The 27715-nt window shown below is 34.5% G+C and overlaps 1 protein-coding gene across 1 annotated transcript in view; it reads right to left on the bottom strand.

Moving 5' to 3' along the window:
- Positions 1 to 468: 468 nt before the first annotated feature.
- Positions 469 to 27715, bottom strand: part of LOC128208247 (chromatin-remodeling ATPase INO80-like) — a 59903-nt gene continuing 32656 nt past the window's right edge. The window contains exons 26-33 of the mRNA XM_052911731.1: positions 19250 to 19377; positions 9252 to 9419; positions 8649 to 8807; positions 6914 to 7016; positions 6465 to 6550; positions 6172 to 6288; positions 5220 to 5499; positions 469 to 4240 (exon numbers count right to left, since the gene is read on the bottom strand). Of these exons, the coding sequence (XP_052767691.1) occupies positions 4167 to 4240; positions 5220 to 5499; positions 6172 to 6288; positions 6465 to 6550; positions 6914 to 7016; positions 8649 to 8807; positions 9252 to 9419; positions 19250 to 19377 (1115 nt within the window). The 3' untranslated portion in view covers positions 469 to 4166. The remainder of the gene's footprint in view (positions 4241 to 5219; positions 5500 to 6171; positions 6289 to 6464; positions 6551 to 6913; positions 7017 to 8648; positions 8808 to 9251; positions 9420 to 19249; positions 19378 to 27715) is intronic.

The following is a 27715-nucleotide window of genomic DNA, read 5'->3' as shown; positions in this document are numbered from 1 at the left end:
CCTTCATAAGAACCGTTATTTTTGACATTTATTCATAATTTTTGGTAAATTAAAACAATTGTATTAATTGGGAAAAATCTTATTTTGGAGTAAGAGTGCATCTTTAAGTTTTAAAACAGACGACTATGACATTATTTTTGTGAAACAGGCTATATTGTACTACAGTCCTTTTCAGACAAGATAGATGTTAATGACATTCATATGGTGTCAACATGGTATTAAACAGAACAGCGGTGCTGGTTTCTATCTAGCCACAATAATGCAATAGGGAACTTTTTTAACATTTGGATATTCATTTTGTTCCCTAAATGCGTAGAGTAGCCAAATAAAAAATCGTCAAAGATTCTGAAGCGGCTGTTTATATGGACTAGTTTCTACCCATGTAACAGACTCGAGTGATTAATATCTTCTTTTTTACAGCTGTCTTACACTCAAACTAAATTAAAATAGTATGAACTAAACAATATAAAGGTTTACACAGTCTATTTATTATTCCAACATGTCATCATAAACATTTTAATATACATGTCAATATACATGTAAGTATGTACATGTAAGTATATACCTGTAAGTATACACATGTATGTACATGAGTGTTAAGCAAAACAAATCAACATGATTAGAATTTTGAGTACTAGGCCACAAATAATCAATATTTCTTTGATGTTTCCCGACCCACCTTTTTAGTTGTGTGTACTTAAGCAGTTTTTTTTCCAAATTCCACACCCCTTTTTTTTAATGAAAAGAATACTGCCAGAGGGGCTAAAAAAAATTGAGTTGTGGGTATTTTTTGGATTCGGTAGGGAAACATCAAAGAAACTGTTTATGAATTGTAGCCGTATCAATATTTACAAACAAACACCTTCCATTAACAAGCCAATAACAAGAAAATAAATTCCATGAATACTATGTTACATGTAAGCTAGTACATTATCGTTGTTTTAAATTCTGTACAAGTAGCATTTCTACAAGTAGCATTACAAATTTACACATCATTTTACATTTTCAAACATTTTTTTAATGTTCCAAGGTACAATACTTTCAAGCAATTTTCAATATCGAAAGGCATAAATAAAATCAATGTCAAACTTTTACACTTTTCAAGGTCTATGTCAGGATCAAGCTAAGCCCGATGTTTTTGCTTTTATATATTTATAAATCTTTGTAATATTTTTTTTATAAAAAAATGAGTCTTATAAAAAAAAATGAGTCTTAAGGATAAAATTATCTTTACGATAACCACAATAAACAATTTTGAAAAATCAAGTTTAAATATGTAGCTTGGCTGACTAAAATAAGCGACATAATTTCATTATGCTTAACATATCTCGTGAAATAAGGCCAGATGCTGCTCATATACACAACCACGGCTTCTAAAAACCGATAATTTGCCAGTATGGAGTCAGACCGATTTCAGTTTAAAAGTGTCGAAAAAATCAGTCCGAAATTTTCTCATTTTTTAATAATTTCGGTCCAAAACCACAGTCAAAATTGTAGAAATTGTAATACACAAACATTCTTTGGTCATTCACTCATTCAAAATTACCCCCAATAAACACAACCATCATTCTTCTTAACATTATTAACTGAGTTTTTTTGCCATTTAAACATAAAATAGCACTGGTTTACAAATAACAATACTCTCAAAATAGGAAAAAACATTTTAAGACAGATTTCATTTTTTTTGGAGGTTTTTGACCTTGGGAAAAGAATAAGGTCAAGGATGACTATTACAGTAGAAAATTTCAAAATGCTTATAAATATATGAAAAATGGATGTAAAACAAGAGGGTTGCAGAGTGAAGCCCAAAATGTCAGAAAATAGCTCAACGAGCTAAGTTCCATGTTAACAAATATCCAACTTTAAATAATGATACTTCTATCTAACGCCTGTCTGATTTCAGTTATTTAAACATGGGACACAACTTGAGAATCACTAGAGACTGAGTTAATGTTCTGGCTGTATTTCTGCATATGATCTGTGGTAACATGTTAACCAAGTTTCAATTTAATATCTTAAACATTTGCTGTATGAACAAGCTTAGCTTTTTTAGCACAAGGACAAAGACGACACCAAAGCTATGACAATACCACAACTTTTATCGACGAAAACGGATGAGCGAATAAGTATCAAAACAGATAAAAGACGAGAGAAATCTAAAACAAGGAAAAAGAATGTCATAAAACCATTGCAAATTCATTCTAAATTCATTTTGTGCAATTTACATGCAAATGGTGCAGATTTAAAAAAATAAATAATTGATCAAGTTTGTTTCACACATAATAGCAATCAAGTAAACTTTTCATGCAACATCAATTAGCAAACCTCCATTAATGGCTTGATTAATGACATTTCTATTTCACTTTTTGTCTTTACAGGCCAAGGTTAAATCTGTAGTTGTACTGTGCCAAGCAAAAAAGTGTCATATCAGAGATTTCCAGGTTCATGACAAATATATTTTACATGATAAGAACAATAACTCACCTTATAAGTATATTTGACCTTTAAAGCTGCACTCTCAGAGATTGACTGTTTTGAAAACTTTTTTCAAACTGTGAGAGTGCAGCTTTAAAACAAGTCACCCAACAGACATTATTATTCTGTTTGCATTCACGTCAAACTACGATATCATATCACCGCTTACATTATATGTACTGCAAGACCATTCTTCCCGACATGGTTTATTTAATAAAGCCATTTAAACATCATCCTCATCATTAACAAGAGTACCATGAAGGCCCTGAATTGCTCATCTGTGGGGATGAGTTTTGTTCAATGGTTTTATATCATCAATATACCTAGGAAATCTGAATATAAAGCGACAGTAAGCAACTCTGCACCAAGGTCAATAATAATGTAACACACATGTTTATAAGACGGATTATCATCAAACTTAATGATAGTCCCCCTCCAAATGTTCTGTTATTTAATTTTCACAAAAGGGGCAGAACTGGACAATAAGCCACTGGCATTATCTGCACCAAATTTCATTTTGATGGTCAGCAATAATGTAACACACATGTTAATATGACAGATTATCATCAAACTTACAAGAGTTCCCCTGAGGGAGCTCCAAACACTTGTCTGTTGATTTAATTTCGATAAAAAGGGCAGAACTAAACGATGAGTCCATAACTAGCATCATCTGCACAAAATTTCATTTGAATACATTGAACAGTTTTTAAGTTATGGCCCAGTTTGAAATTTCCGCCAACCACCGACACTACCCCTGCGAAGACACAAAAGCTATCACAATCGCTCGCCTTTTTCTCTGTCCAAAAATCAGACGATCTATTAAGTATTTCTTCAAACATGTAGGACACAGCACCCTTGAGATCATAATTACAGTCTTCTATTACTAATTATAAAATTTCTGCATATACTCTGCAATGCTGTACATGTATACATGTTCTATATACATGTATTATAACGTCACTCAGACAAGCGTCTAAATGCATCAGGTTGACAGCTTCCACAGGAAACATTGCCTTTTGGTACACAACAATGGACGCGTGAAATGGTGTCATCTATTTACTCAAGTCTTCGCTGATTTTTTTCTGAGCTTCAGACTTCTAAGTCGCTTTTGTAAGAAACAGGGCTTGTGTTGATATTAAAATATAAAACTTTTTAAGTCATTTCCTAACTTAAGTCGATATCCTGAAATGTTCATTGTCAAATTCAAAGATATTAAAAAGTGTTTTTACATGAAAGCATGAATTTCGATTCATGAAAAAAATTAAGTGAGATACTTAAATTCAGAAACTGACATCAAATAGGAAATGACTTGAGGTGTTTCATGCACGCCAGCTCAGCCAAGATTATCAGATACAAAACCACAATGCTCTCAGTTTTTTTTGCATAAACACAAAAGTGGCATTATAGTGTCACATGATAATGTTTATCATTATGAATAAATGACATATCAGTAACCATCATAATATCTGCTTTCACGTGGCAATATCCATCTTATCTCCCAAATTCACATGAAACGTCCTTCCTAAACACTTCCGCATTTTCCCTCATAATGTTTCTCCATCTTTTTGTATACAATGGAAAACACAACTGAACACACCTGGTAATCCCTCTCTCAGTGCTTGTAATATCCTGACCACGTCTGGGAAACACTGCGCCATCACATGTTGCTCTTATTTTCAAGTGTTTCTGGATCATTTATTTTTATTTTCCTGTTTCACAGCGTCTGTCACGGATGAAAGTGATGATGACCTACTTCCCATGCCTCCTGAAGACAGAATAAAATGTACGCTTGTATAAAGTAACCACTAATTAAAATGATGTGTGTATCAAATGACTGCTAGAATACAGTGACCACTTATTAATATGTATGTGTATCAAATGTACGCTTGTATAAAGTGACCACTTATTAAAATGTATGTGAGTATCAAATGTACGCTTGTATAAAGTGACCAGTTATTAAAATGTATGTATCAAATGTATGCTTGTATAAAGTGACCAGTTATTAAAATGTATGTGAATATCAAATGTACGCTTGTATAAAGTGACCAGTTATTAAAATGTATGTATCAAATGTATGCTTGTATAAAGTGACCAGTTATTAAAATGTATGTATCAAATGTATGCTTGTATAAAGTGACCAGTTATTAAAATGTATGTATCAAATGTACGCTTGTATAAAGTGACCAGTTATTAAAATGTATGTATCAAATGTATGCTTGTATAAAGTGACCAGTTATTAAAATGTATGTATCAAATGTACGCTTGTATAAAGTGACCAGTTATTAAAATGTATGTATCAAATGTATGCTTGTATAAAGTGACCAGTTATTAAAATGTATGTGAGTATCAAATGTACGCTTGTATAAAGTGACCAGTTATTAAAATGTATGTATCAAATGTACGCTTGTATAAAGTGACCAGTTATTAAAATGTATGTGAGTATCAAATGAACGCTTGTATAAAGTGACCAGTTATTAATATGTATTTATTCCAATTATTTATCACGACCACATTTAAACTAGACATACATGTAGCTTTCACTTCACAAAAGATTCCATTCTGTTTATAAAGACAAATGTCAGTCAACATGCGTGAACACTTGTCCTTAATTTTTTTTATATATCTATCAAAACTCACAAATTGGCATGAATATTAATTACCGGTTCATATGAAAATGAAAAAATTAATTTATGATCATGAAGTACAACAATATTATACTACATTACTATTGCACATAAACCAACCTGTATAGTTGTATCCATAAGCAGCATATGCTGCCGTCATCCCGGCCTGAGCTCCAGCGATCTCTGCCGCACTGAGCGCCCTTTTTGTTCCACCCCTCCCACGTGGCCGCCCCCTACCCGTGCCTGACCCCTTGGGTCTACCCCGTCCCCGAGGCTTGTTGGGGGTAGGGATGGGGGAGGACGTGGCGGAGTTGTCGTCCACGATCACCAGCCCCTCGTTGCTGCTCTCGTCTATCACAAGGCTTCCCAAGGTGTGCTGATTCTCGCTTCCAACCGATAACTGCAAAACAAATCAATAAACAATAGAATTTGGTCGTTATATCACTGGATCACAAAAATATAATAAGTTCACTCCACTGTAAAGGTAGAAAGAGAATGAAATACAGAACAGGACCCGATACAATATAAATACTCAATCTCAACTCATGTGTCCACACAACAGCATGGTTTACTTAAAAATGATGATTAAAAATGATAAATAATCTACTCTTTGTGAGTGTATTGCTTTTGTTCAATGTTGATAAACATCATTGATCAATATACAAAGAAAATTAATCGTAGAGGGATAGGAATAGAACAACACGATTCTAACGGTAAACAAATTGTCATATGACGTCATAACAACATGAGAAAATTTAAACAACTTCATAGTTTATTTTTAACGTAAAATTGAAATGCTAGTGACAACAATATTATAGCGAATTATAAATTAACACTTTACAACATGTCAATTTAAGTTTTTCTTGGCCTGCTGACACAATTAAAACAACAACAAGATAAAATTTTCAATGTACGTTTATACGCGATCTGAGCATATCCAAACATGTTGCGTTCATCGGATGATAATCCCAGTTGCCGAAAGGCTGTTCATTTAAGGAATGGAAGTTGAGGTGTAAGTATTGAACTACGGGTCAGTGAAGTGTCATCTACAAGGGAAAGTAATCTGCCATACCTCACTCTGTGGACTGACAGGCCGGGACGAGTCAAAACTGGCACGCGAATCTGTATCCAGTGATGCTGGGATGGTCAAGTTATTCTCCTCTGTACGAGCTTTCTTCCCATCCCGCTTCTGCCAAAAAACAATGTAGACATAAAACATGTTTTGAACATTGAGTACAATTTTACGATTTCTTTTATTGAAGATCATTTTTTTAACGACAACTTGTAATACTTGAAAACCAAATTCATACTATTTTGTCATTAAAATGACCCATGCCCCCTGGCGGCCATATTTACATCCCGTACCTTGACATACTGTTCCCGTTTTCTCTTCCTGTCCTTTTCCTTGTACTGGTCAGCCTTTTCTTGCTTTTCCCGTGACCGGTATTGAACTGTAAAAAAAACCCATATTTAGGCCAAATTTAAAACATTGTTTAACCTTTCTCAAATCTACATTTTTCTGGTCACTGATATCATTATTTGCCGAGTCATTTGAGAAACGCCAATCATACTTGTTATTAAATGCGGCCAAATTTATTTGGACAATCAAACAAAACTTTTAAAGTCTACATATTTCCTTGTGCAAATCTTGCAACATTTGGATTTAGGTTTCTAAAATAAATGCCCCTGTTCAGACACTTTAAAAATAATTGATTTAGAAATATCCAGATAAAAAATTAAAAGACCTTTGATGCTTATTTACACTGTATGAAATATTGATCAAAGCAGGGAAGTTCATGGATCATGTGACCTACATTTATTCTTGAGTTCGTCCTCATCGATGAGCAGCGAGACCACTTCCTTGGGTTTCAGCGTGTCGGGCTTGAAGCTTCCACCACTGATTACCATACGCTGGATCTGTGACACAAACAAAAGTAAGCTTTAAATTTGAGATTTTTCTTTGTCCTTAAGATAATTAGACACGAGCACTGTGAAGTGAACACCAACACTCCTCAATTTGTTTTTTAATTGCACACAGAGTATAATGCAACATTAGTTAAATTTAGAATAATAGGCCTGGTTATACATAGTGTATAATCACTTTCAATTGTGTACCAAGTTTCATTTGAATATCTTGAACGTTTTTTTGAGTTTTTGCACAACACCAACAACGACATCAAAGCAATGACAATTCCTCTCCACCCTTTTCTTCAAAAACCAGACCAGCTAAAAATTATCTCTCTTTAATCTTTCGCAGCACTGTTAATACACATCACTTCTGTACACTAGGTAGGCATTTCATATATTATTTCACAGCACAGATTTTAATTCACATCATGAATATTATCAAAAATATAACTATAAAATCAAAGTTATCAACAAAACCTTTGCCGTTACTTTATCTTTTAACAAGAGCTGTCACAGAGACAGCGCGCTTGACTATTCTGACGCTTTTCAGTGTAAGGATTGAAAAGTTTTGGCGAAACATGCATGGATCACTGTTAGATTAGATTTCAATGCAATACATGGTGTGCTGAGATATTAACATAAATGTGGTTACATGCAAAATTTTAACCAGAATTTTTAAGTCTAATAATAAAGGGCCATTATTTGCAAAATACAGTTATCTAACTTGGTTATTCAATTACGTTGGGTGGTTGATATCAATGTATAAAGTCTCAATGCAATACATCTAGTAGTTGCTGAGATATTATCCTATGTGTGCTAACATGCAAGACCTTAACCAGAATTTTTAAGTCTCATTATAAAGGGGCAACACTTATATAATATAAAAGATAGAGTAATCTTACTTGATTAAAAAAGAAGGTTAAATGGTTGGGAGCCTGTGTGTAATGTTTCAATGCAATACATGATGTATTCGCTGAGGTATTGACTTAAAAGTGGTTACATACAAAACCTTAACCAGAATTTCTATATTGAATAAAAAAGGGGCCATTTTTTGAATTTAATGCAAACTAGAGTTATATAACTTGGTTAATTAAGTAGGTTGGATGGTTGAGTACCATTGTAGTTAGTCTCAATGCAATACCTCAAGTAGTTGCTGAGATATTAACCTATGTGTGCTTACACGCAAAACCTTAACCAGAATTTCTAAGTCAAATAATAAAGGCCCATTATTTGCATTAAATGCAACAAAAAGTTATCTAACTTGGTTACATAAGTAGGTTGGATGGTTGAGTACCATTGTATAAAGTCTCAATGCAATACCTCAAGTAGTTGTTGAGATATTAACCTATGTGTGATTGCATGCAAAACCTTAACCAGAATTTCTAAGTCTAATAATAAAGGCCTATTTTTTGCATTAAATGCAACTAAGAGTTATCTAACTTGGTTAATTAAGTAGGTTGGATGGTTGAGTACCATTGTATAAAGTCTCAATGCAATACCTCAAGTAGTTGTTGAGATATTAACCTATGTGTGCTTGCATGCAAAACCTTAACCAAGGTGTGACGCCGACGCTTGGGTGAGTAGTATAGCTCTCCATATTCTTCGAATAGTCGAGCTAAAAATGACAACATGACCATGTACCTCGCTTTTTTCTTTAGCCCTCTGCAGGATCCTTTCCTCGATGGTTCCCTTACAGATGAGCCGATACACGGTCACCTGCTTCGTCTGGCCGAGACGATGGGCCCGGTCCATGGCCTGTTGGTCCACGGTCGGGTTCCAGTCACTGTCATAAAATATCACCTGTAATACAACAATAAGAAATATTAAGATATATGAAAGTTTCTATTATATTTTTGACCTGTAACTTCTGCCTTTGATTTTAAAACAAATTGATACCATGAACAATTAACACAACGCCTGTTTTCTTTCAATTGTCAAATAAAGGGATTATATTTCTTCTATGAATATTAACACATGGTCATAAAATCCAATTAATTAATTTGACCTCGAGTGTTAAACAACCTCCAACAAGCGACCAGGTGGAGCTAAGCTCCCATTCGCACCAAGCTTGTCCATGATGTGTTATTGAATACTTAGACTTTTTTCAACCAAATACTGATGAAAGAACTTAGATTCAAAGAAGTTAATAATAACCTTGAATTTTTACACTGTTAAAAGTGACAAAATTATTAAAAGACAAAGTATAGTCATTGTTCCAACTTCACATATGATTTTGTAACTGACCGTGTCAGCGGCAGTAAGGTTGATGCCCAACCCTCCAGCACGGGTACTCAGCAGAAAAACGAAGATATCGGACCGTGCCTGGAAGTCAGCCACCATGTCTCGACGCTCTGAAATCTTGGACGAGCCATCCAGTCGCTTGTAGGTATGTTTCCGGTGCCACATGTATTCCTAGACAGCAAAGACATTCACTGATAGAGACATTTCTTTCCTGTGATGGGCTCTGTTAAGGGTTATTACCCGTCTTTAAAACAGACAGGTGTTGCAAAACAGGGATTAGGCGCTAAGGGAGAGACTGGCGCATTGTGATAGTTAAATTTCACAGAAAACGTTAGGAATTGTGCTAAATAGATGTAATATTAGATTTCAAATTCAGAAAATGTAAAGTCTGTTTTTATTTACATTTGATTCAATGAAGGAAGCAGGGTGCACATGATGATCTGGAAGAGGGCAGAATGGTGCTACCAAAAAGAACAAGGTGCAGTGACCCTTCATAACTCTAGCTACACCCTATAGTTGTATATAAGGCAATCAATACATTGTTTTGAGTATAGCTTTTCATGTGCTAATCTTGCTCTATAAATAATCAACCTGATATATCTTTTAAGAGCCTCTCTCAGCTACATGGAAAGGGTGTGTGGGTCCTTTCAAAGGGATCATTTTACCAGAAAAATGGAATTTTTAATTAGTTAACTCAAGTCATTCTTATTCTAAAAAATAATATCAATATAAAACCTAATGTAAGTGAATTGTTGTGTCCTATAGACAAACACATTAGCGTGAGTAATAACTGGTTTCTATAGACAGCATGTTGCAGGTAATCAAAATACATATATCTTGGCTATTTTTTGACCGATTTTCATAAATAGGATAACCTGAATGGGATTTGATACACAAACTTGGAGGAAAATATAGACTTTTTAAAATAGGGAATCAGACTGATTTTCAGCCCCTAACTCATTTGAAAGACTGCCCTATGTATTCAATATGAATAAAATAAACCACACAAACACGTAAAGTTTATTATTTTAAACATTTCCGCGTAACGTCTTCATCAGTAGATATAAACAAACAATATGATTTTTACTATGTATTCAATATAATATTAATTGGGGGGAGGGGAAAGGTTACTGGTTGTTACCGGCCATTGACAAACTGTCTAGATATTTTTTCCAGCATACATTGAAAAATGATAAGTGATTGATGTTATAACAAAATCATATGAATGTCTCACCAACATCTAAAAGTAATATCAGTTGGGAGAAGGGAAATGTTACTGGTTATTATTGGCCCCAGGCTTTAAGGGTCAAGGTAAAAAAAGATGTTTTAATAGCATGGAAATGACAGTATGTCATTGACGTTATAGCAAAATCTTATGAATATCTCACCCCACATCAAAAAGAACTTCCAAGATACCCCCCCCCCCACCCCAACGACAGATTTTTCAAAAAAAAGTATGATCACACTTCTGAACAAGCTTCTTTAGTGACAAACATCCAAATTACATGGAATCAAGATCACATAGCCCATCTTATTACATAGGATCAGTTTCCACGTCCTGCCCTCTGGTTATCATTAAAGCCATATAAAGCACTTCAAACTTATTGGGTTCGCCTATAATCACAGGTAGCCAATGCAGCAGAAAATCTCAAGATCCCAGAAAAACATCTGAAAATACTTAAATGTAAGTAGAGAGGTCACAGTTTCAACCCATTAGCACACCCCAGTGATGTTGAAACACCCTGTACAAAAACAGGAGTCAGACAGACCACTGGTTGGATTCATATTACAAAGCGGTCAAGTTTACCTTGAAACTGATAGCCCTTTTATTATGAAGGATCAGTGAGTCCTTTGAAAGGGCGGTGTCTGTGTAATAACAGGAGCCGTACAATGCTCCACTCCAAATCAAATATGAAGAATTGTAATAGAAACAGTTTGTGAAGTTCTTTCTTTTCATAGGCTTGTGAAATTTTTCCTATTCATAGATTTGTGAAATTCTTCCTTTTTCTACAAAACAGTCAACATAACTGCTAGTCACATGATAAAATGTTGAATTTATCAAAGTTGATGAAGGTGCAAAATTTTGAAAAGATTTGTCAGGTGAAAATTTAATTAAAGATCGAATTATGTGTCATCACTATAAAACCTATCCTTAAACTCTGTTTTTGTTCTAATAAATATGAAAAGTTGCATGTAACAGAATTGTGCAGGCAGTTTTCGTGGCAACCAGCTATAATATTCTCCAATTAGCCATAAAAGCTGAAAACTTTATGTCCTAATCAATACTTTTCTGCAATCTTCCATTTTATTTTCACATTAATGCTTGTATTGCAAGCACGATTCTCTAAAACAGTGAAAACAATGAATTACAATCAGACTGCAACTGTTTATTATTCCCTAATGGATCATAATTCAATGTTTAAAAACTTCACCTTTAATGCAGAAAGATCCATAAAACTAATTCTAAGCAATATTTCATCAAAACAAATCAGGCGATAAGGCCACATGTAGTTAAATTGTTTGTTTGACGTGTTCCTACCAACATCTGTAAGAGAGGGTAGGTAGGAAGGGCCTAAAAAAATGAAATACATTTGGTTCGGGTAACCAAACCCTTCCTACGAAATAGAAGCTACCATTTTTATATGCAAGTGGTAAAAAAAAAACATGAAAAAAATAAATATTCCTTTTAAGTGTGTGCTTCAATATTTAGTTAAAAACCTTTAAAACTTTATACAGAAGATTCGTTAACCACACTTCTCCAATAATAACAATAACCTTCTTACATAAAGCCAAATATTTTTTTTTTTCAAAAACCCATAGATCTACTCTACCTTTAAAAAGGATGTAAACCTTTTGGCCTAGGTCTTTGTTATTTACATTATAACCCCGTTAGTAAGTTCCGTAATTTAAAAAGTAAAATTTGACCACTGGAGAGACTAAAAAACTATCGGGATACGGTTGCGGAACACCAAATCCACTATTTATTAATTTTGGCATAATCTTAAGATTTACAGCTGTATTGAAAGAAGGGCAAACGAAAAGAACTACATTAAATCATGTGATATCACTTTCAGATCTAATCTCCCAGCACACCTGACTAGAGACAACAAATATGGGCATCTAGAACAATTATAATGAGAAAAAAAAAGCCACCCTTTGTCAAGGTTACAAGGAAATCGCAAGAATTCGAGAGCTCCACACATAACGGATGCAACTCCTTCAATTTTAATATGGAATTACCGTCCATAAAAAGCTGAGCCTTTAACTAATGACCAATAATTATAAAGTGCAAGTGTTGATGGTCGTGATAAAGCCCCCTAAATAAGCCCTTATCATCTAACAAGATATGAAATTATTATTAACAGGCTAGCAGTATGAAGGCCGATCTGATTTCTAAAGATTCTGTTATCCCTCTGGACCAGGGAGGGTTTTAGTTCCACCAGTACAAAAGTAATTACAATCTTGGTGGTCAACATTATATTTTGTCCAATGAGAAGGAAGTATTTCAGTTAATCAGACGTTATTATTTTAATCAGGTGAAGCAGTACATATAAACAGTGGCTGGCCCAGTAAGTGGGTAGTTTACACAATATAATGTAAAGCACTAAAAAACCTAAAGATTGTTAGTATGGACTTACACAAAATTATGCTACAAAGTACAAAGCTAACAATCTTTTACAATTACTTGGGGTTGCTTGGTCAAAGTACAGTAAATCCGGCATGATTAATTATTATACTAATCAATATGCTGAGCCATGTGTGCAAAAAATGATCCTTACAATCTAGAAGGAACTATCACTTAAAAATGTGTTTGGAACAAATTAAGTAGAAATGCTTTCTTTCTAATTGGACGCATTTTTAATTAACATTAGGCCACAACAAATTGATCATTTGTTCGTCGGATTTGCCGCACCTAAAATTCGAAAAACGAAAAAAAAATAAAAAAACTTTTTTTTTGCGCCCGCACTTACTATTTGGCCGCGCATATTATTTATTTTTTTTACTTCTGAATTTCCTCTATTTTCTGAAGTGTTTTTACTTAAAATTTGAACCTGCAACGTCGACTTCGCCTTTTTTTGAAGGTATTTCCATGCTTTACATTCTCCGCGAGCAAACTTTCCTCGTGTCAGGACAAATTCAGGTCCGGGTAACCGCATAACAGCCGATATTTGTTGACAGTCTTTTTTGTCGGGAATATTTTGCAGGACGCACCGTTGTTATCTATTTCCGGTATTAATTTGCAGGATACTTTCAGTTTTCGTTAATGTAAAATACACATTTTTAATTGAAAATCAGTGTCATAGTCAATGGATTATAGTCTTCAGTAAACAACAACAGTTTCACAGCGTCGAAGGCAATAATTTGTTATGTGTGTTTTAAGTAATTCATTGTTTTGTACTCAAAATTTAGTGTTATAAATAATAACTAAATCAGATTTTGACTTCAAAACTTCTATTAAAATACACGGACACTCGACTTACAACAAATGAACATGTTTCGTGAGTTACTTTTTAAATTCTAAAATGCATTTCTCAGTTTTATATAATTGAGAAAAATAGAAGGACTTGTAAATGTTTCAGAAACAGTCTGTATTTATGCACCATTCAATTGTAACCATGCCCCACCCCCCCCACCCCCCAGGACCGGGGGTATACCGGAGATAGCCGGTGAAATGGGCCGTGTTTTCACCTTCCAGGTGGCCCTGCAGTGCCGTTGGTTTTACCCGGGATTGGCTGGACCGAAAGTCAAAGTCCCCGCTATTCCCCGGACCTTGGGTGTCGTGGTTACAATTGACTAGTGCATTACACATACATGTACAGTATAAAAATAACATCAGTAAAATCAGAAAATAAAACCTTTTATAAGTAAAATGACAGTTTTAATTTTCTCAATTCTTTGTTCTTATCCACTTGTTTTCTTTGATCGATTTGTAGTAAAGTGGCCTGTTATTAAAGTGGCCTGTTTCTTACGGGCATTGAAGCTATGGAGGGTGTCATGATTTTGTTTTTCAAGGCACGGACCTATAAACCATTGGTTCGTGGTAAAGGAGAGGTCTTGAAAGGGAAACATCTTTATTCCACCACCAGCTCTAATATAATTACCGGTGCCACATTTGCAGATTTGTTTAATACTGTTTCAATTGTGTTGTCCCGCAATTTAATCGGCAGTGTCTTAAGTAATAGCAAAGCACTGGATCTTATTGCCATTTGTTATATTGAGGCAGATTTTCATGTGCTACAATCAAAACCTTTTCAGTTATATTTAAACTAAGAAACTTATTTAAACTAAGAAACTATGTTTGCAATTAAAAAGCATTTCTTGACATATTGCATGATAAATTTAGTATGAAATAAACTTTTTAATTTTTATTTTATTTTTCGCCTTGCGCTCGCCTCTGAATTGCCTTAAATTTTAAAAAAAGTATTTTTTTTTTTTTTTCGCTCGCTCGCTCCTACTTTTTTTTGGCAAAATCCGTAGATCAAATGATCAATTTGTTGTGGCCTTAGATTCTAACTTCTTAATCTGTCTGCTAAATAACCAGCTTGCTGGCAACGATGTTTGATGCTTGCGTCCAAGTATTTTTTGTTTCTAGCTTGGAACATCTGCCTACTGAAGAAATTAGAGATTGGACATCCCCAAGATTGACACATGTGCATCTTTGACAATACCTCTTTTTTTCTCTCTAAAAAGCAATATTAATACCAGATGAAATCGCCATAAGTCAAATTAATGTTGAGTCGATCAATATTCAACGGTTAATCCTTAATGCTGCACTCCCACAGATTGACAGTTTTGACATGTTTTTATTTTTTGTTTCAGAATGTAGTTTTGGTATAAATGCCTTCAATTCAGTCATATAAGACAGTACACAATAGAACAGATCTCCATAGTTTAGAAAACTGCAGGATAAAACTTTTTTTTAAACCGTTATAGCTACTAAACATAAACCTGAAAAACTGCGATCTGATCTTTTGTCAGCAGTCTTATATCACATGTTTCCAGACATAATATTGGCTCATTCCATTACAAAAAATAAAAAAGTCATCAAAACAGTCAATCTGTGAGAGTGCAGCTTTAATAACAAAAGGTTGATTTTTTAATAATACAGTTAAAATTATCATCTGCAAATTAATTCAGTGGTTGAAATGATCGGATCCATCATTATTTTCTTCATTTAAACTACTGGAATATCTGACAGGTCAGGAAATCGCAGCATGCTAAAAACTCATAAATAACATATAATTAAGAGAAAAAACAAACAAAATATTACAAAAGAGAAAATTGGATTTTTTACCTAAACAAATAGCAGGAAGCCCAAAGTTTGGAACAATTGGCAACCCACATAAAAACTGCAGAACAGAATAATAGTTGCATTCAGGTGCAAGGTCCCAGCAGATGGATGCATATAGGTGGTTATTTTTCCCCTTTTTAAGCATAATAACGAATAACCAATTATTCCAATTCAATGCAAAAATCAAAAAGATGTTGCAGGTTTTTTTCGTGTGCAGGATAAATGCAAGGCCTATTTTTGTTGTTGTGAAAACTGCAAGCCACTTATGATCATATCGTAGGCACTTTAAATCTTTTCAAAATGCAGTGAAAATCAGTTTTTAATTGTTTTATTATCAACTGCCTTTCATCACTCAATTATGTAATAAATAAAACTGAAATAAGATTAAAGACTGCACTTAATATCGCCATTATTTTCGCATTGAAATTCTGAGTGTCTGAGATTCACATATTGATTAACAGGTGATTTTTAAGCCCCACCCCCAAAACAAAGCAGATGGCTCCCTGCAATACGACCCCCATAAAACATCCTCATCAGGAGACTTCATTGTTATTACGCAAGACAAATATTGTACTTGATGTCATTTCCAATCTTGATATCTTAATTTATTCCCCTTTTCCACAATGATTTTTATAAGCCGATTTCTTTTCATACCAGATAAAGACTGTTTAACTTTTAGCGGGCTTTCAGCAAAGAGTTCAAATCTTTTAAGACTCAATACAGCCATTAAGCACTCCAGTCGACAGGTGAAATTCAACTATCGTAAACCTCATTTTACAGTTATTTTCACCGAAGCAGTAAAACTTGTGCACCATCTTGCACATACCTGACTCCTATGTTATCATAAAACATAAAGATAAGTATAATGCATAATATTTGCAATCATTACAATAAATCTACAAAACTTTGATCGTTTAATGTTCAGACATTTCAAAATGAGTTTAATGGCAAACAAGAATGGGCACCAAGATTGGTCCAGTGTTATAATCTTTCTACCCCTGGCCCCAATTTCTCAAAACTTCTTAAACTTAACAGGCTTAAGTAGCTTATTTTAATTAGCCAAAATACATACTTAAATTGAATTCTGATAAATGAAAAATGGTTTATTGTCATTATCATAAAGATAATTCCTATCTAAAGTTTAAAAACTCTTAAGGAAGTAAATATTAAACAAATAATTGAAAAACAAAAATAGTGAGCTTAGCTTAATCCTGTATTAAGGGACTTAAGAAGTTTCCTGAAATTGGGGCTAGCCAATTCATAAGGTGCGTTGAGCCAAAATCAGGGACATTTTCTCTCTCTCTCTCTCTCTCTCTCTGACAACCAATACCAGTTTTTTTCAAGTAATGATGTTCTGTTGATCGATTATTATGGAAAATTGATTGTTTGAGTTGTAAATTGGTGACAATCGATTTAATTTGGTAACAATCGATCATTGATTCAACTGGTGAGTTGTTTTATGTTTTTCCTCTTGTTATTTGCATTCTCTTCATTTGTGTAAATCTTCTCCTTTGAGTTCATCTATATATTCAGAAGTGTTTAGTAGTTATCATTAACATTAGGGCAAAAATCTTTGAAATTCAGCTCTTCATTTCCCAAATCCTCAGCCATTTTATGGGCATTTCCGACACAATCGATAGTTTCCCTATGAATTTTCAATTTCTTTGACTATTTTCACAAGAAGGGGAAAAGAGCTTAACCTAACAGTAGGGAAAAGAAGAGGCATGAAAGCATGTAAAAGCTATCTTCTTGCATCATAATCAATATAAAATGAACAGGCATCAACTAACAAGGCCTCAATTCAAAGACAAACCCCACAATTTAATCTAAACAATCTTTAAGCAGTGTGAATTTGACCCAAATCAACTACAAGTCAAGTTTTTTCTTTGGAAAAGCTCTAGTTAATCAAGCATGCATCAGTACAAAATCCCTGTCAAAACATTTCCCCACCCACTGTTTGTCACACAACATGCAAAGGGGCAACCCTTTTCACTGAAACTGACCCCTACGGATCTTGGAGCCCTAATACGAGATTATACCCTTATACCCGAGATGCAAGTTTAACAATGTTTTATTTGAAAAGAAAATGAAAATCAGGCTTGAATACACAATCACAACAAACTAGGCCGGCCCTTACAGCTTCACAACTGTTGCAATGTAAACACGAGCAGATGGCAATACTGTATGGGCAGTTGGCTTTTGCAATGTTTTGAAACCAAGTTAATAGATTTTGATGCATTTTAAATGAGACAAACTTGTTGCCTCGCAAGTATAATCAGAAGTGACACATTTAACACCATATTTTACAATTCATTCATTTTAAAGCCTCCAAGCTTCTTAATTCCATATCTGCATCTTTTCCCCCCTTTCATAAGCATAAAAGCCCATAGGAAGCCCGAATTTGTGTCAGTATAAGCCCGCTACCTTACCCCGGGCTCTTCTGGATTACCCTAACACCTGGTTGTGAGCCAAATGTCAAGCACTACCCATATATCATGCAGCCCTTATTTTTCAGGGGTCCCATTCATTCAAAAAAACAGGAAGCCCTTATATGGACCTAGATACCCTTAACACCCAAGATAATGTAGAATTCGACACCAGTAGCTCTTTCACACCCGCATCTTTTTCATAGAAATTTGCATTTCAATGCATGATAATGGGCTATAGATCTTAAGCCACGGAAACAGATCGGATAAATGGAGATTTGCAGATTTCAAATGTATCCATTTTCTAACTGGGAGTGTTTTTATACTAAAACGATTTCTTCATTTACATCTCACTGTGTTTTTTTTTTTGGTTAAATTTAGTGCGGAAAGTTTAAAGAAAACCACAAGCATCAATGAACTATGACCTCAGCCTCAGGTATCATCTCTTTTAAAATTGATGATAACATTTAAAGCAAAGATCCCTTACATTGGGTTGTCTTCTATATCTAATGAAAACATTATACACAAATTTCAGTGCTCCAGGTAGGCCTAAATAGCAGGGTGGGACACTCCGCTGCCCTTTTCCAGCATGATGCTGCCTGTTTCCAGACCCTGCTGCCTTTTGACTACACCCTGCTGTGCCCTTTTGTTTTGACAGAGTCAATTTTCATAAAGGGGGGGGGGGGGGGGGGGGGGGGGAGGGCGTTAATTATCCAAATATCTGGATAATACGTCTATGAGGGCCTCAAACTTTTATCAGTGATTACTGAAATACCACTTACCCTTATAACAACAAAATCATTGCCTTAAAGTTAAAAGCATCACTGTCTTGTTCCCAAAGTCTGACAATCAGCTACCAGGTTGCATGTCACATTAAATAAAAGTTTGATGCAAGTTGGATATCAAAGAAAATCAGGGCGAAATGGACTTTTACTAGGACTAATAAACGATAATCAACATGACTTAGACAGTAGATGCTGTATTTGTATGAGATAACACTTCACAATCAGTTTCACCACTGCTAGGTAATCCTAATTAAACTTATTGAGGGGAACCATTTTTCTAAAAAAAAACCCTGCAAAGTCAACCTCTACCCTTCTAACCCTAGAAGCAAGATGCATCTTAAATAGTGTACGAATGACACCCCCTTTACAGCCAGTTATAAAATGAATATTTTTTAATGTTTTGTAAACACTGCATTGTATTGCAAAGCCAGCCACTTTTCCACTTGGTTAGATCAAACCAGACATAACCTAATGTTACAACAGAAATATTGCACAAACCTCAAGCAGGTCGATCATTTTTGTCATCTGAGAGTAGATGAGCACGCGGTGACCCTCGACCTTGAGTCTCTTCAATAGGATGTCCAGGACGTACAGCTTCCCCGCGTCAGTGATAATCTTCTCCTTACCTGCAAACAAAACCGAAAAACTTTTAGATTTGTGGTAATTTCATACAAATATAGATACATGAACTCTGAAATAACTTAATTTGGTTACTTAAGATAGACCAGATGCATAAATTGATTGCAATGTTATATTTGCTGGCCAGAATGCCCTGTTGCATTTGCTGGTTCGCGAGATTGCCCTGTTGCATTTGCTTGCTAGCCAGATTGCCCTGTTGCATTTGCTGGTTAGCCAGATTGCCCTGTTGCATTTGCAGGCCAGCCGGATTGCCCTGTTGCAATTGCTGGCAAGAATGCCCTGTTGCATTTGCAGGCAAGCAAGATTGCCCTGTTGCATTTGCTTGCCAGAAAGAATGTACTTTTGCATTTGGCAGTCAGCGAGCAGACAGAATGCACTGTTAAATGCATTTTCCAGCCAGAATGCACTGCTACACTTGTCAGAAAGAATGCATGCCTGCATTTGCTGGCCAGAATACCATGTTGCAATTACTGGCCAGAATGCCATGTTGCATTTGCTTACAGAATGCCATGTTGAAACTGCTAGCCAGAATGCCATGTTGCAATTGCTGACCAGAATGCCATGTTTCAATTGCTGGCCAGAATGCCATGATGCAATTGCTGGCTAGAATGCCATGCTGCATTTGTGGGCCAGAATGCCATGTTGCAATTGCAGGCCAGAATGCCATGTTGCATTTGCGAGCCAGAATGCCATGTTGCATTTGCTGACCAGAATGCCATGCTGCATTTGCTGACCAGAATGTCATGTTGCATTTGCGAGCCAGAATGTCATGTTGCATTTGCTGGATAGAATGCCATGCTGCATTTGCTGACCAAAATGTCATGTTGCATTTGCGAGCCAGAATGCCATTTTGCATTTGCGAGTCAGAATGCCATGTTGCATTTGCTGACCAGAATGCCATGTTGCATTTGCTGACCAGAATGCCATGTTGCATTTGCTGGATAGAATGCCATGTTGCATTTGCGGGCCAGAATGCCATGTTGCAATTGCTGGCCAGAATGCCATGTTGCATTTGTGAGCCAGAATGTCATGTTGCATTTGCTGACCAGAATGTCATGTTGCATTTGCGAGCCAGGATGCAATGTTGCAGTTCCTGGCAATAATGCCACGTTGCATATGCATTTGCCGGCCATAACGCTCCCTTGCAAAACCAAACTTATCACCTAATATTTATGTTCAATCTTTTATTGCTGCAGTATCCTAAAAATATTCTCCAGCATTAATTGCTCAGTAAACATTTCACCGGCTTGTTGTCAACATTGTCAACAGCCACATGAACAGCGACATCGATTGATTGACGAGTCATCAAGTACCCAATAGTATCAGTTGTAAAACACTTAATCACCACATTATGTATGAAAACAAACGCAGCAATTTATCAAGATCATATCAGACTGATTTATGTACAATTGGTAACACATTTCTCATTTTGTACAATGCTGAACAGTACTGATTAGAAGTATCATTAAGAGGGAATATAAATATTTGTAGAATGAATTAAAAAGCTGGCTGCTGCTCATGTAACACAATCAGATCCTAACAATGATTTAATTGGCAGATGATATTTCAAGCAAGTATCATATATTATTGATCATTCAATTAATAATTTTAGTCTAAGGGAGATAACTATAAGAACCCCAAGAAGTTGAAATGGGTGCTCCTGCAATTTTTAGAACATTTTGAGAGGCCTCGACACTCATTTAAACAAGACTTTTGAATTAACCAGCCCTTATTACACCATTGCTTGGTATCGATTTTTTTTAAAAGGCCCTGCTTTATAAAAATCAGAATTCGGAAAAACCAGACAAATAATTTGACAAGTGCAGGACTTGCTGTCTGGTGCTAATTTTGACTACTGCTCTTAGAATGTACCCATACAGAGGTCTGACCATGGGCCTCTTAGCGTCACTATTGCCTTTTTGTAAGTTTTGAGATGCTATAAGAATTCTCAACACCTCTCTAATAATCACTTCCACTTTTTTAACATTTAACAAGTAATAGATCTCCCAATCAGGGTTTTTAAAATTTTGAAATCTCAATCGGTCTAGGCCTGTTGAACCCCAAAAAAACCACCCCAACCCCCTATAAAAATCAATAAAAAAATCATTCATTTGCCTCCATAACGTTCTACCATATTAGTAAACAAATTTTCCAAAGTTTACTGGGTAGTACCGATTACAAGCTTCTGCCAATGAACAGATATCAAGTTATCATCAAAGTGGAATAAAGCAGCTGGTCACATTGGTCTGATGGTTTATAATCTTGACACTTTTATAAGGGGTATATGGGGATGTGTGAATGACAAACAAGGTTTCAGAACTTTATAATTTCTACATTTTTTACTGAAATTTCAGACCAAATTTTAGCCAATTTTTGTTACTGAAACCAGTGTGGTCAAAATCAGTCCAGACTGGAAAATTGTCGGTTTTTAAAAGCCCTTTTCGCAATATGTTGCCATAAATAAAAAATAAGATCATCTTTATTGCTCTGGTATCAAGCATTTCTTAGAAATGTTATAAAGCATTTCTAAGAAATAAGTTAATAGATATTCTTTGTTACCTATAACATTTTCTGAAGTGACGTATTCATCACACAATTCCAGGTCACCAAATATCGAACAAATTGCAACCAAGCTTGTTTTACAATCATACAATTATTTTTATGGTTTGGCATTTTAAATAAGATATTGACAAAATTTTATGTTAATAGGTCAATGGTAGATAAAATATAACTTGCATCCATTACAATCACATTGCTTATTCGCTGCAAGCTGGCGCCTCCAGACACTAAGCTTCATACCTCACATTCAATATCTGTTCTAAACAGGTTTTCATTTTACATTTCAGCGACAGTAAATTGCAATTTAATTAAAACCTATATGATAATAAAGTATGTTTCACAACTTGCTAGCATGCAATGTAATCATACTAGTGTTGTTGTTTTTTCTTTCTGAATGATAATGAAAATGAAAACTAAACAGTTACTGATCATTACCAGTTTAGGTCAGATTTTAAACACTCCAGCTAGACGCACAACTCCAGCATCGTTGGGCTTCAGTGAAATTAAAGTGTTTGTCTTTTGGTGCTAGACGTGAGTGTCTTTAGACAAAATTATACATGGGCTTTGTCTGGTTTAGTAAATATTCAAACATTAAAAAACTCCTATTTTTACAATAACTTGAATCAAAGGTTTATTTACAAAGCAATTTTAATACGATTGTTCAGAACTACGTTTAAGTTAACAACGTCATTTACAGTGTCGTTGTTAACTTTTAAAGGTAAAACGTTTAATGATGTGCTTATATATTAAAAATAAAACAAATACATCTGAACCACTTGTCTAAAATACTTCAGATAACAAATACGGCCATGAAAACTTCCTGAGAATTAAATATGTTAAAGTTAACAATGATGATGTTAATAAAGTTGTTAACTTTAACAAAGTTCTGAACAATCAGCCCGCGGTTTCAAAAAAATAACATCAGAGAGCAAATTCTAGGACATATCACATGTTCAAGTTCTAACCTAGGGGAAACCACTTCATAACTCCGATCCGCAAGTGAGGCTATTATACCTTTTAGAAAAAAGCAATTAACCTTAATAGGCTGGTGACATATGGTGTTTAGCCTAGGGTTCAAGAACCGCCACCACGCTCTAGTATAGCAGACACCTGTTGGGATGTTAATGTCATTGTTAAGTGACCAATATGGACATCGATAAACTACGGTATAATCACTACCCCTACAGGAAATGCAATGGTCCCTGTTATAATCAGAGCCCTATAAGTCACCAATGGGAGCCTGTCTGGCTCCTAAACCTTCCCATGTGTCAGTTTAGGAGCCCCTAATTCAGTATTAAAAGGGTTCCACTTTACCTTAACAGTGTGTATGGTCCCTTGACCATAACATAAAAATGTCACTATAGATTTATACCATTCTGTTCATAGTTAATCCATTCGTGGCGTTTTAATGACATTAATTTGATTTGCAATAAATTTTATTACTGATCAATTATGTGTCAATATGGTTTTCATATTTAACCAAAATCTTTAGGGCAAAATAATGAACTGAGGCTATAAACAGTTGACCAAGCATTAGTATTGTGTCAATTCGCATAAAATTTAATTTATTATTTTATACGGCATGAACGTTGTATAGTTCATAACAGATTTATTGCTGATCTTGCATTTAAATTTCATATTGCCTGTTTTATTAAATCTTAATAGATGTATTATTATAACACTATTTAGCACTAAAATGTATGCTACACTTTGGACATTATTACTATTCAGGTCATTTCCTGTTCATGATGTCATTTCCTGTATTACAACCTGATTAAGGCCAAAATGGCCGAAACATTGTTAGAATAAATGTTTTAAATTTCTTTCAATATGTTATAAAACAACTCTCATCAATTAAAGTCATATGTTATGTAAAATTGTTTGTTTGTTTTTAGAGTTTATCAAGGTATGCCCTCACATCTTGGCTGCATAATGACCTAAATTGACCCTGCTTAGCGTCAATACTACTTAAAATAAATGACATGAGATTAAAGTGACCGCAATATTTTCAGTCAGACTTTTTTCAAAAAAAAAAAAACAACCTTGGTTTTAACATGCCTGCGTAAAGCACAGTTACACAAGGGACAACTTTCTTGGGTTTTAACCAGTACAGAGTACTCCGAATTTCCCTGTACCACTGAGCTATCGCCACTGTCCAAGAGCTATCAGGCATTCCGCATTCCGTATAAAACAACTAAAGTGCCTTAAAACTCTAGGCATGATACCCCCCATGTTGAAATTCCCCAGTGAACTCTGGAAAATCAATGACAATTAATAACAACAATAGCATTACAGGGATGGTCAATTATGTCTGTGAGCAATACTTGACCTTGTCACGATGACCAGAGGTCAATATAACTGACCAGCGGTCAACTATTCTCTTAGAGACCGAGACAGTATTGGAGACATTTCTGGATCTGTTCTTACATTTAATAGTGAATGAACTTTTGTAATAAAATACAAAACAATATAAAGAACATTAGATGTTTAATGACATGCTGTCAATTAAGGCCAAAAAAAAATATAAAAAAAATCACCCAATTTTTTCTTAAATGGGGGTGACATTTTATTTTTAGCTTACTGGACTGGAAATACTGCATACAAGGCTTCTTTTTTGTCATTTTGGGTGACATTTAGTTCCGGTTACCCGAACCTACCTAAAAAATAGGAGCCAACCTTACCGTGTTTATAGTGAATCGTTAAAAAAATAAATAAAAAAATACATTTTCAAATGGATGTTTTCATATGTAGTTAAAAACCTTTAAAGCTTTATACAGAAGATTACTTTAACACCATTCTCCAGTGATGATAATAATGTTCTTACATAAAGCCTTATAAAAAAATGATATTAAAATAAAAAAGCCTACCTTCCCCATCTTTTTTTGAAAAGGATGTAACCCTAACGGAACCAATTTTATTTGAGCTAGCAGTGGGAAATGTCAAGGTATTTTTTCTTGTATTTCATTGACAAATAAGAGGAAAAATAAAAGTACATTCTGTTTGAAAATCAAACCGAAGTGCCAATTTATTGAGAGAAAAAAACACTATGGACAGAAACATGAAAGGCGCCAGTTTTAAACAAACTGTACAAGAACACTATTTACACACAATTCCCCATTAAATTCTGTCAATACAAATAGAAACAAATGAAATAAATATTACTTCAAAGCTGAGCTAATTGTTGTTAATTGCTCTATTGAATATGTATAATAACATCAAAAGTCAATTCAAAAGCTCTAAATAAACATTGAGCCATCATCAAGGACAGTTCTGTGAATTGTGAAGAGATGTTTCTGAAAAAAAACTTGTAATCAGAGTAATTACATGGCCATTAAAGCTAATAACAAACTCATTATAAGACATTAAATCAAAGCAAAGAAAAAAGTACTTCCATTGTGACTGACAATCACTATATTTCCAATGTTCAAGGTCATTATTTTGCTAAATATTGCCACTCTCAAAAACTCCTTATAGTCGATCAAACATTGCCACTTTGTGATAACTCAATAATATTTCCAGGTAAAAATTATTGACTTCATTTATTTTTTAAAATAATTTTTCATTATTTTAAAAGATAGGGTTGAGTGTTATGCTTTTGTTTGAATTGTCATACAATGAAGACATAAAATAATACTAGCGAAGGATATTTTTTCGATGATAGAATGTATTTTCCATTGAATTGTATTTCCGTGCAACAAACGTACACATATCTTGCAATCAGTGGGCTCTAGGTTTGCCACATGTAACAGTTGTTGCCCCTTTCATTGAGTTAAAGGATGTCAAGGGCTTAAACCATTCCAGCAAATGGGTTTGAGGGCGCTTAATGCCCCTAATGGGAGTCAAAACGGGTGAAGCAAACCCTGCTGAAAAAGCAAAACCAGCTGTTTAGAAGCCCTTTAGAGGGCCCTCCTGATCTCAAGTTTGAAGACAAATGGAGTGTCAATACAAGCAACAAACACAGTATCGACCAAAGAAAACTGTTTTTAAATAAAATTGTTTTCTCTCTGGAGCCATTAGATCCGTTATAATATTTTATAATTGAAAAATGATGTTAATTTGTTTTGCATATGTTACTGAAGCAGTTTTCATTGTTTTGGAACAGCCTTTTAATCACACAAAAGAACAAGTTATTGTCCGTCTTTTTAAAGTAATCTAGGTGCATAACTTTTAAAAATATTTCAGCTGGAATTGAAGGACTTCCTACACATGTAAATAAGACTTTCTAAGCATGTGTGTATTGTCCAAATGATTATGTATACCAAATTTCATCAATATCTTTGTTATTTCAATTTGTGAGTTTGGTTTGTGGTCACCAAGGCGGTCATGCGGGTTTCCTCAGGGTACACCGATTTCTCCAACAACACAATACTGTACACAATCACGTGTAACATCGTACAAACGAGAATGATTGATATAATATTGCAAAAACTTGTTTCACAATCGTTGTAAAAACAAATAAGATTAAACTAACTTTTTCCACATTTCTGTTGCCAAAAACAAGAACCAGGATATGAATACAACTCAAACTTCTAGGATAACAAATTGACAATTATTTGCAAAATACGTCGTTTTTTTAACAAGCTGGCATGACAATGAATTCCTGGCAATAAACGTCATTTTAAAAGCCATATAATAAATGTCCTTTATTATGGAAAAAATCCATACCTGCATACATGGGCTTTTACATGAAAGATAAAAAGATTTTATTACTAGAAGCAAACATTCTGGCTCTATTAAAGGTTTATAAATAATTCATGAAATTAGTGTCACACAAAACAAGATGATTTGTATGGGGAATAAAACACCCTTTGGCCATTTGTCAAAAAATATCAATATATTTTTATGATTTTCCATGAAATATATTCACTGCTGTGACTGCTTTTAAAGATGTTGGTTTCTGATTTGTCAAACAAAAAAACCCTTGGCATTCCCTGTGTCGGGTTAAACATGTTTAAAATGATGTCACTAAGATGGTGTGACAACGTTACTGATATATAGTGATTTTCCTAATAACGCTGAATCAATTCACTTTCTTCATCAATCTTAGCTCAAAGAAACAGAAAATGTGTTGAATTTCAGAATAAAATCAAATTTATTACACTCATGATCACAGAAAATAATATTTTGAAATAATAAATAATATTGCATTCTGTTCTATTATCACCATGTAAAACAAATTTCGTGCGAACACCGAAATTCAACAACATTTAATTAATATATTCTATATTTTTTACCTTTTTTATTTCTATGTTTTAAGAGATTCTTATGATACTCAAAATCCATATTGCTTGGTTTCTTCGAAAAATACCCTTAATGTCAATGTTATAATTTTGGATTTCATTTTTTACTAATTTTGCTTTATCAGTCTCTTCCGTGACTGTAATTTAAAACTTTCATGGCAAGCCTCTTTGTCGAAAAAATATAAAACCATCCTATGAATTACGTAAAAGGTATTCGAACGATTTTATTACTGCAGTTGTAATTACGGACGATTGATTTTGCACAGAATGATGTAACGTCCCATGGAACAACATGTCAAGATAACATTGACAAGATTTCCTGTTTTTAAGGCATAACGGCATGTGAGCTAATGAGCATTCCAGACACGCAAATAATGACATATTGTACTTAAAGCCACATTTATAGGCCTAAGAAAATTTAAGGAGTGTTTCTGGCTACCCGACCAACTGTATTTATTTGCAATTGTGGTATCCAAAATTTAAGTAGCATATGCTTATTTCACAACTAGATTTTCTTTCAGCACCA

The sequence above is a fragment of the Mya arenaria genome, chromosome 11 (assembly GCF_026914265.1).
Source record: "Mya arenaria isolate MELC-2E11 chromosome 11, ASM2691426v1".
Classification (NCBI taxonomy): domain Eukaryota; kingdom Metazoa; phylum Mollusca; class Bivalvia; order Myida; family Myidae; genus Mya; species Mya arenaria.
The sequence above is the reverse complement of the archived record's forward strand: the minus strand, read 5'-3'. Positions and strand labels throughout refer to the sequence as shown.